The sequence below is a fragment of the Culex quinquefasciatus genome, chromosome 3 (assembly GCF_015732765.1).
Source record: "Culex quinquefasciatus strain JHB chromosome 3, VPISU_Cqui_1.0_pri_paternal, whole genome shotgun sequence".
NCBI classification, from domain to species: domain Eukaryota; kingdom Metazoa; phylum Arthropoda; class Insecta; order Diptera; family Culicidae; genus Culex; species Culex quinquefasciatus.
The window spans coordinates 83,906,024-83,917,322 of NC_051863.1; the positions used below are offsets into that span (position 1 = coordinate 83,906,024).

At 44.6% G+C, this 11,299-nt stretch overlaps 1 protein-coding gene across 1 annotated transcript; it reads left to right on the plus strand.

Moving 5' to 3' along the window:
• Window positions 1-309: 309 nt before the first annotated feature.
• Window positions 310-7,612, plus strand: LOC6034042 (protein ELYS homolog). The gene is given in 10 exon segments (XM_038260100.1): window positions 310-574; window positions 643-1,860; window positions 1,920-2,919; window positions 2,989-3,100; window positions 3,188-4,387; window positions 4,390-4,462; window positions 4,465-4,551; window positions 4,554-5,142; window positions 5,198-7,281; window positions 7,354-7,612. Coding segments are annotated over 10 exon segments (6,534 nt in total). The 5' UTR covers window positions 310-456; the 3' UTR covers window positions 7,407-7,612.
• The last annotated feature ends 3,687 nt before the right edge of the window (window positions 7,613-11,299 follow it).

Genomic DNA, 11,299 nt, shown 5'->3' on the forward strand with positions numbered 1-11,299 from the left:
GTGTAGCTGACGCGGTTTTCACTTGCATTTATAATGAAAGTCATGTCTAAGTCAAAGGAAAAGCATGTTAATTCATTGTGTTAGTTTTTGGATTAGCTCACGTGAAAAAGCATGTGAACTTGCTATGTTGGTTTTTTTCAGTGTAGCATCCCCGTGGTTCGAATTCGCACTTTTTCATACGATTTTTTCAGTTCGACTGCGATTACGCAAAAAAAGTGTAATCGTAGTTGAACTAAAAAAATCGGGAGGTGCGAAAACGAACTCAGCAAAGTGCGATTTTCAGTTACAGTGTATGTCAAACGACAGCTGTCATTGTCCGTAATAATCTGTCATCCGCCGCGCTAGTATTTTTTGCGGACAATTTTGTGCTGTTGTTCTTTAAATTATTGATGTGTTTCCGTGCGAAATAGTTGTTCAGATAAATATTGCCTACTCTCATTCGGCACACCAACGGCAATGTGGTCCAGCGACATTCATCTGGAGCTAAAGGGCGTTGTTCGGATTAATTTGGAGCAACAGCAGCAGCAAAATCAGGCCGGCGTCGGAGATGAAGAAGAAGCAGCGGGACAAACCAGTAAGCTTGAGGGGTTGTCGGCTAAAAACGAACATTTTGATTCAAAGAAGATTTTTTCTCTACCGCAGGCCTCGGAGGATTTTTGGCGGATGGGCTGTACGCGTGGGTCGCGAAAGGAGCCCACCTGGACGTGGTCTGTACGCGGAGTGGCGAAAAACTCTTGTCGCATAATTTTGAGAGCGATTCCCGGACGCGGAATTGCACCATCTGCAATGTCCACGGGATGGAACAGTCGGAGGTGGGTTCGTACCTTATCGCCGTAGGGATTCAGCTGTACGGTAACGCCGGAGCAGTCTTCGTTATGACGATTCAGGGTGCCCGTGTTTTGGGACGGATCGATGTGAATGAAAAGATATCCAGCGTGCAACCGGTTAGCAAAGCTTCGTACGGTAGAGGACGCGTTTCTTCGTTCAACGGTTGCATCGCGGTTGGGACAGTTTCGGGGAAGGTGCTGTTGATTGACGCGTGCCTTCGATATGAAATGACGGCATTTTTCGGCCAGCGACAGGTAATGAACCGGCTGGATAAGAACCAGTGTCACGTTGAGTTTGCAAATGTCGATGTGGCCACAAATCACGAGCTGGTTCGGCAACGGGAAGTCTACTTTGGGTTGCAGCTGGAATGCACCGACGAGGAGAGTAGTCCCGTGATTGCGCTCCTGGATTTGCCTTCCCTTATGGCAATTGCCGTTGGTTATGCCGATGGCCGGATGGTGTTGTACGATCTTCTGGAGTTGCGCATACTTCACGTGGCTAATCCGCCAATTGAGGACAGTCCCGTTATAAGTATGAATTTGGTAGAGCCAACCAATGATCCGAAGGCTTGCGTGTACATCTGGACGTTCCATGCTGGCGTTGAGGGTGCGTTTGCCGTGCTGCATACGCTTATGTACGAAGAAAAGTACGCGGAACCAGAAGGACATGTTTACGAACGGTTCATCTCGTGCAGTCCTCGATTAAACGTGTCCTGCTATGATAAGGGAAGCTTCCCGCTTGGCGTGCAATCGATCATGAAAAATGTTAGCCAAGAGGAAGAGGTTTTGACGTTGTGCGTGCTCAGCTGGGTCACCTCGGACAGGTCGACCAATATTCTGGTTTTTGATCTGAACCAATGGTATAAGGCTGAGATGCCATTCTCCTGTGACTGGAGACACGAGCTGAACCATACCGTATTCTTCAGCGTGAAGGATGTCGCAATGAACACCCGACTGATGGTAGACTCTCTGATCCCGTTCAACTCGATCCAACGTCCGGAGGAGCATTTCTATCCAAATTCTCTTAGTTTCGGTAGGCAAACTTCAGTAGTCATTACCGCATTTCGATTCAACTGTTTGCCTTATTTACAGACATCATGACGCTGAACAACGGCAGCTGCGCTCGTTACCACTGGATCGGACTTCAGAACAAAATTCTCGAATATCTCGAACAAATGGGTTCGTCTGCGGTGATGAACCCCGGCAAGCTGTATCAGGTTATGCTACGAGCGGCACTTATTCCACAGTTTATTGATTACAACTACACGGTGGACACTCCCGTGGACGTCCAGCGGGAATTTATCCTCTCGGTCGCGTTGGAGTACAATTGTGGCTCGTTACTACGCGAGTGTGCCGTCAGCTGGGCCGACGGAAGCCACCTCGGACAGGAACCGGGCGAAGGCGTATCACTGTCCACGCTGACCAACTGGATTTGGAGCCGCGCAAAGGCACTGAAAGAGCTGAGCAATATGATGTGCGTAACGTTGTTTGACATTTCGGGTCGACGCATTGACTGTGGCACGCAAAAAACGCTGCTGCACTGCTCGCGGCAGCTGAAACAACTGGCCAAGCTGTACGATGTTATCTTGGTGCAGTGCAAGCAGTACATCCCGGAGAAAGTATACAAAAACCTCACATCCCAAGGCGCATCGATCCAGCTGGCGGCCGACTATCAGGAAGTGGTGCAATGGCTCCTAAATGTCGGCCTCCTGCCCGAGGGCAACATCGACGGGGTAAACCTCTCGGACGAATTTCTTCTCGTTCCATTTCCGTACGTGGCCATCCGTACGTACTTTGCCTCGCAGCGCACCATGCTGTGCGACAAACAGCAGCCCGTGGACGGAGCCAATGCTGCTGGGGTGGAAGATCAAAGCTGCAAGTATCTGTTTATCGATAACTTTATCGAGCGTGAGTTCAAGTCGGAAGCGCTGCGAAAGGTTTGGCTGGAGAACAACGCCACCGGCGTCTACCCGCCAAACTCGATGCAAAACTTGCTCCGGGCGCTGCTCATCCCGAACGTTAGCGTCGAGGCCAAATACGTTCTGCTGTGCTACACATTTATGGACATGACTGCGGTGCTGAGCGACGGCAGGTAATTGGTGTCCATAGCAGCTGGTGACAGTGGTGTGATGGGGGAAATATCTTTTTCTTTTTTTTTTAGATATGGTGGTATCGTGCAAAATCTGATCAAATTTCCGTCTGTGTTCAAGCTGAATTCCGCAATTATTAAGCGTACCCAAGCGTTTTGGTTTTTGGACCACGGAAACATTGATGTGAGAGAGAGAGAGAGAGAGAGAGAGAGAGAGAGAGAGAGATGCGTCAATTTTGTTCTAATTTGCTGTTTTTTTTTCGCTCGCTAGTGCGCCATCGAAGAACTTCTTTCGCCAATATCCCAGAGTGAACAGTTTCCCACCTGGCAGCGGGAGTTCCTTATAGCGGCGTTGTTGAGATACGACTCACCTCACTTGGCGTTACGTGTCCTTCGTGCACCAGGCATGCCAATTTCACCATTTCTAGAGCTAAAGTCGCTGCTGGAAAACAATCTTATCTCGGAAGCGTTTAAACTTCAACGCTCAAAGCACGACACCAACCTGCTGCAGTATTTCTTTGAAGGAATGCTGAAATCGACCAAGTACGAGGTTTTGCTGGGTTTGGCGCTGACTGACGAAGAGACACGTATCCTGCGAGAATATCTGACGAAAACGAGCCAACCGATGGCAGATAACGTTCATTTTATGCATCTTCTGCAGAAGCTTGACTTTGTCGAAGCAGTTCACATGATTGAGAAGCTCGGACGGAAGCGATCGGTTGAGTACAACTTGGAAGCGCTCCGGGAAGCGTTGACTCTTTACCATGCGGCACTGGAACCGACCACGCAGCACTTGTCTTATCTGGCGTACGCAGAGCATAAAGAGTTGAAACCCTCGAAGGCACCGTACGCGGAACCGCTCAGCTCACGGTTGATTCGTGGCAGGGCAGATTATCGGAGCCGCATTTACCACAAGTCGATAATTTCCATCAAGGAGGCTGCCGAACCGATCGAACACGCTCAGCCGTTCCTGGAGAGACCCGGCCTAGGCATGTTCCAGTTTCGTTCGCAGATCAAAAGCAGCAACGTGTGCTATCCAATTAAGCTGGAAGCGAAGAAGCCCAAACGGAAGTTGGACGACGACATTCCGGAGGGCGAATCCAAGTCCAAACCCAGCGAGATATTCGTCGACTACGAGAAGCCTAGAAAGCGCCGCAAGCTGGACACGGACACTATCGCTTCGTACCAGACCTCACTGGTTGCCCCCAAAAGTGTCCTCACCGAGTTTCGCCCAACAAAGCCAAGCTTCAACTTTACCAGCAAAACCTTCGCCGCCTCCTCGGAAAAGTCGCTCAGCCGATCGCCGTCCGCGCAACTCACTACGCCGCTGGTGCAAAAACGACAACCGTACAATCCACCCTCCCCGGAGAGTGTCAGCTCTTACACACCGCACGGAATTCTCCGCTCGACAACGTCGGTGCAAAGTTTTGTCCACCGAAAAAGCGTTTCGCCGGCATCGGTTTCCGTTTCGGTGCTACGCGGTGGCACGACAGGTCCGAAGAGAAGGTGCTGCGATTTGATTTGCCAGAATCGCCGCAGGTCGAAAAAGCCAGCCATCGTTTGCGATTGCTGCTTCGGTGGTGAAAGCAACCGACGAACCGGCGGACGTATCGCTCGTTTCAAACGACGAGTTCTTCTCCCGGAAGGTTCGGTAGTTATGTTTGGCGATGAAGACGGGTCCAGTTTTCTGTCCAGCGGTCCCAAGAGACGACCCTCGATCCACAGTCGCTCACGGTCGGTCACTCCGGTCGAGAACAACATTGCCATCATCATCGAGGACGACAACGTGGATGACGATTCGTCCAGCAAGCATGCATCCGAGCCCGATGAACCGATGGACAGTGCTGTCGAGGAGGAGGAGGTTGAAGCACCGGTTCAGAAGGCGTTCGGTGGTCGGAAACCGCTTGGCAGGTTGGTGCTAGAAGCAAACGCCCGGAAAGCGATGGAAGCAGAACTGGCATCGACGACGCCGTCTCCGCCACCAAAGGAGGAGGAAGAGTACGTTGAGATGATTGATGAGGCAGCGGGCAAGGAAGGTGGTGCCATTCAGTCTGATTGCGATCAAGTTGCTTCAGTCGTGGAAGAACCGACCTTTTCGGTAGGGGATGAGACTGCCGTTGCAGTGAAAGTTCCGGAGGAACTGGGAGAGGTGGTCGTCGATGAGCCGACTGAAGTTGATCCAGAGGACTTTGGCGAGCTGGTTGTGTTGGACAAAACTAGCACAGAGTGGGTATTTATAGATCTGTCTTCAGAACTTTTTTTACCACTTATTTATTTCTAGTGAAAGCAGCGACAGTGCGGATGAGGAGGAAATAGATGTGGCGGAATCATCCACTGGGGATGATGGCGACGACGACGAAGAATTAAAGTACGGTGAGTCGGATCTGGACGAGGTAGAGGAAGATGATGTTCAAAACAGTGAGGCGTCGGTCGAGGAGATCATTGATATTTCGAGCAGTTCCGAGAAACCGGAGTACCAGAGTGACCCCGAAAGCAGCGATGATGACTCTTCGGACGACAACGACGATGGAAAAGATTCCTCTATCGCGGGCACTATAACCATGAACCGTGGTAGATCTGAGGTGGCCGTGAGTGCAGCAGGTCATGCGGATAATCCGTCGGCCGGCGGTGTAGCAAATGCGAATTATGCCGATTTTTATTCGGACACTGTACCGGATGTCATCATGGAGCAACAAAACCCGGACCCGGAAACGGACGAACCAGCATCGTCTGAAGCTCAGGTTTCTACAACAACTTCATCAGCCGAATCAAACGCGGAGGGAGGTGAACCGGAAACCACTCCACCTGCCGAACGGCAAAGTCCCGACTGTGGAACAAACAAACATCAAGCACAGGATTTAACCATTCCACAGGAAGATGCAGTTGTTGAGGAGGAACACCGCGAAAGAACTCCGGAACCGTCTAGTAGCAGCAGCGCAAGAGACCTTTCGGTCGTTGGAAACGAGCGGCAGGATCAACCGATGCAGGACGCAGAAATCAAGTTGATTTCACCTTCTAGAGAGGAGTCGTTCAAAACCAAGGCGGATGAAAAGTTTTTGGGCAAACCGAAGAATGCCCACGAAGTGGACATTCCGGCGATGAACCTTTCAGTTAAACCGGACGAAGCCCATGGAGCAAACAGAAAAAACAGTAAAAGCGACGAAAGTGACGACTCTGCTGCACTTAATTTGTCCACTGGCCAACTTGCGGAACCGTTGCGAGTTGATGAACCGCTGTCCGGGTCGGAGCAAGCTGAAGAAGAACCTGTACCAGCTGCTGTGGAGCCTGAGCGCAAAATCACAGATTCAGTTGATCCCTTGGAAGGACCAAGTTCGCGAGTAACGACCAGCCCAGAACAGCAACCGCCACTTTGGGACATTGTTTCGAAGCAACTTGCCAAAACATCATCCCTCGAGTCAAATACTCCGGCAACACCGCGAAGATCCAGACGGCTTTCGGTTGATAGTGGCGATGCTTCAACGTCGACTCCCAGAAGTAATATCAAAACAAGACGAATGTCCGCCATGGAAAAGATCGAGGAAACGGAAGCTACGCCCAGCAAGCGGGCGACACGAGCCTCCTCGGTTGTGCCACAAGACACTGCGTCCCCACCAAGCACGCCGCTCATCAAGGCCAAGCGGCATTCGTCAATGAACAATCTACAAGCGTCGACTCCCGATACCGCAACCCTAACGCCCAGCAGACGGTCAACGAGAGCTTCATCGCTAGCAAAAGAACTGCTAACCAGCACCCCCACAAGACGGCGAAGACTCTCCGAGACGTTCCACGCGGAAACAGTCGAGCCAGTTCACGCTTCGCCAAGCAAAGCCAACGACAGCTTCTCGACGCAGGACGACGCCCGGTCCGAAATATCAAACGTTAGCGTTAGCAGCCGCCGCAGCCTGCGCCGCAAACCCGCATCCGTGCAACCAGCAATATCGGAAGAGGACGCCCCCAACCCATCGTCCCCGCCAAAAGCCCAGGAAGAATCGTTCGCAGAGTACACGACAAAACGTCGCCTCACTCGTCACCAATCGGCCGTCATAGAAAAATCGCTCGAAATCGTCCGTAAAATCGGCACAATTGCCGAAGATGCGGAAAACGTCCCGCTCGCCGATCCTTCTCAGGACAGTGAATCGGAGTCGGTCGTGTCGAATGCGAGCAACAGCTCGAAACGTTCGCGCACCAGTCAGAAGGGGAAAGTTTCCGCAACCCGGGGTAAGGCAAAACCTCCGTTCACCGGAAGGGCCCGCTCGACCCGGTCCACAGCGTCTTCGAGAAAGGAAGGCGGCAGTGATGCGGAGAGCATCGAAACTGAAAGTCCTTCAAGAAAGCTTACGCTCGAGACCATATCCGAGGAAACTGGTGAGTCTTTTAGTTAAGCTTAAATCGTGCATCGTTTATAAATGGCATTTTTCCTCATTTTTTTTTTTTTAGACGAACCATCAAGCAAAGTCAAGCGTCGGGGACGACCAAAAAAGTCGGATTGAGGACATAACTTTAATTTCAAACATCTTTTGCGTTAGTGTCAGTAAACATAAAATTGTTGTCCGTTAGATATCTTTTTCGTGAAATTTTCGGAGTTTGAGTTTGGTTGCAATTGACTTCCGAAAAATTTAGCATTACGTCTTTTGGAATACTTTGTAAGGATATAATGTGAATAAACTGTTATTGGTCTTGTGTGTAGTATGAAAAATATATTTATACTTTTCGTGGATGTCTCACATGTCTCAAGGGTTGGGTTCTGCAGTTTTTTTTTAATGTGTTTGTGTATGGAGCGTGGTCGCAACGCAAAGCCCGCTCTACTCCTTAACCCAGAATGACCCATTCCCCAGACATATTTATGACCTTGAAAAACATGTTATGTTTCCCATTTGATACAATGCCATTTAGTATAGCGCCGTTTGGCATACCATAATTTTGCATAATGGCGCATAATGGTCAATTGGCATAATGATATTAAACATTAATTCATTTTTAGAATCGGTTTAAAAAAGCCTTCTCGACTTGTGATAACTGCCGACACTTTTTTTTTATTATTTAAGAAGGGAAAACTCTCTTTACTAGGGAAAACTTCTGAAGAAAAAATCATCACAAGCCAACAGTGTTTTCCCTTCTTTAAAGAAGGGAAAAATCTACTTTAAAGTGAAAATTAAACTTTCGGCAGACAGTCAAGAGAGTTATCTCTTCTTTAAAGAAGGGAAAATGTAACTTTTGTCAGCAGTTATCACAATAAAGGCGAAATCTAAACACTTCACACTTTAAAACTGATCATTTTTTGAAATAAAGTACATTCATAATAAAAATAAAACTTTTCTGGGGAATGAGTTTCTGGGGAATGGACCATTCTGGGGAATGGGATAGAACCGAAAAAATGCGTTTGTAATGAAAAATCCAACATTTTCCGATAAGTGTGGTATTGCCGTGGCTATTGCAAAGTGTGGCAATTTCGCTAACGATCATAATGCGTGGTGTTTTGTAGTGATTAATTGTGAAATTTTGGATAACTTGAGTTAAATGTTGCAAAAGTTGAAAGTAATCAAATGTAAAAGACACACCAGACACACCACCTATGAACAAATAGCGTAAACTTATGATTTTTCGAAAAAATGTGTTTGTACCTTCAAAATCAATATTTTTATAAATTTATGCGGATTGGATTATTTCCACAATTTGTGTATAACTTTCAATATTTGTTTGATTTTTCATGAGGAAACTGTATATTTAGAAAAAGATAGTAATTTGACTATTTGGCAAGAAAGTCTGTCAAAAATCAATGAAAATTGTTGATATGTTACCACATTGTTATCAACTATATAACTGTTTATTTCATTATATAGTGGGGAAATCATTTTCGTGTTCCAAAACATGTTTTAAAAAGGTTCACATTTTGCCCAAAAATTGATGTTCATTATTTTGCAAAATTTTCTCGTCTTTTGTAACCAGTTTCATTAAGATCGATGCAGGGAATCATGAGAAATAAGCGATTTTGTTCTTCAATCCAGCAGAAAGGAATACGATTTTTGGCAAGTAACCTCATTTTGGCGCCACCTTCATTTGAAACACAGTCGCGCTGCGAGAAAACGAGAAAAATTTTTGTGCTTTAAAATTGAGGTTTTGCAGCACGACTGTGTTTCAAATGTAGGTGGCGCCAAAATGAGGTTACTTGCCAAAAATCGTATTCCTTTCAGCTAGATTGAAGAACAAAATCGCTTATTTCTCATGATTCCCTGCATCAATCTTAATGAAACTGATTGCAAAAGACGAGAAAATTTTTGCTTTAAAATAATGAACATCAAATTTTGGGCGCGCAAAATTGTGACCTTTTTCTTTAAAAACATGTTTTTGAACACGAAAAATGAGTTTCTGTATATATCAAGGAAATAACCAGTTATATAGTTGATAACAGATGTGTTAACGTATATTCAACAATTTTTATTGATTTTTGACAGACTTTCTTGCCAAATAGTCCAGATTACTATCTTTTTCTAAATTTACAGTTTTCTCATAGAAAAATCAAACAAATATTGGAAAGTTATACACCAAATTGTTGGAAATAATTTTTCTCATCCGAATCCGGCATAAGTTTTATAAAAATGTTGATTAGGAAGGAAAAAACACATTTTTTCTAAAAATCATAGGTTTACGCTATTTGTTCATAGGTGGCGACACGTGTCTTTTAGCTTTGCTGCAAATTCTCTATAATGAACATCAATTTTTGGGCGCACAAAAATTTGTGACCTTTTTTTTAAAAAAACATGTTTTGGAACACGAAAAAATGGGTTTTCCCGTAGATATCAATGAAATAAACAGTTATATAGTTGATAACAGATGTGTTAACGTATATTCATCAATTTTTATTGATTTTTGAAAGACTTTCTTGCCAAATAGTCCAAATTACTATCTCTTTCTAAATTTACAGTTTTCTCATAGACAAATCAAACAACTATTGAAAAGATATACTCCAAATTGTTGGAAATAATTTTTCTCATCCGAATCCAGCAAAAGTTTTATAAAAATTTTCAGGGAACTCTAAACGAATGGAATAAAGCCAACCAATATCTTGATTTCAGTGTGATATTTAAGACTTTTCGAGATTATATCTTTTTATGGTATAAAATCATCAAAAAGAGAGAAAAAAAACAATTGGGTCCTAAAATAAAGCTTAGATTGCTGATATTATTGTTTACAGCGATAAAGCTTATTTTTCTGAATACAATGACCCTTTGTACGACCACAAAAAGTTTAAAATGGATTTTTAAATCAATTTTGAAAAATAAACCTCGCGGTCCTTCTTGACAGAAAAGTTCCTACTTGATAGCTCGTTCCAAGGGAATCATAGTTGACCCATCGACAAAATGTTGTCTTGTCATCTTTTTTGCATTAAAATGAAAAAAGTGATCAGAAATGGTTTTGATCGTGTTTTTCACCGTTGTACATAAAAATTGACATAGAGCTTTAGTACCCAATTTACACCGATAGATGATTTCAAAAAACAGTTTCCCTGACTCGAGACTGTCCTCCCAACAAGCTTCGGGATGAATTAGCGAGGTACATGGTAAACTAGGCCATAACAGACAAGAGAAAACTTTATTTTGAAGTGGTTTTCTATCAGCATTAAAGCAATAGACTGATGCAAAACCAGTAAAAACTACTTAAAAGACTTCCAATATTATATAGTTTTGTACAAATAGTACTTTGAAAATCTAACATTTTAGAAAAATGTTCGTCGGCTTTACCAAGGGGTCCAGTAATGATTGAAATTAAATACCCTACTTTCAAATTGTATTACAAGAAAAGGTGTTATTATTATGGGTGGATAAGACAACCAAAGGTTCTGCTGCTAGTAATATAAGACAACATCGGGATTGTGGAAAGTGTGTTAGTGAGCAATCGCATTAAATGCACTGTACAACAATATTGCCATACACTGCAGGTGACAGCTTATTTGCAGAGTCAAAAACACCGATAGTTTACGTTTATGTTTGTAAAACAAATCAAATAAAATATGAATTCAAAACATAAATCATAATACCACGACCAAGGCTATGATGATGTCTCACCTCTGAAAGACTTCAACGCAAAAATAGAAACGAACTCCATTTATTTATTTTTTCTCTTAACCAAAAATAAGTCCCATGTTGATTGTGAACTTGTTAAGGAAAATTCTAAAGTAATAGAAAGAATAGATAAAGCAACACAGACTCGCAGATTATTTTTTCCCCAGAAAATTGACTTTTTTATGATGTTATCAAAAGTGGATTTGAAAACGTTTTTAACAAAAATGTATAACTTGTCTTCTTTAAGATAAAATAAAGCTAACACACATACAACTAACATGTTTCAATACCACCCATACCTATACTCGAGAAACCAACATAGC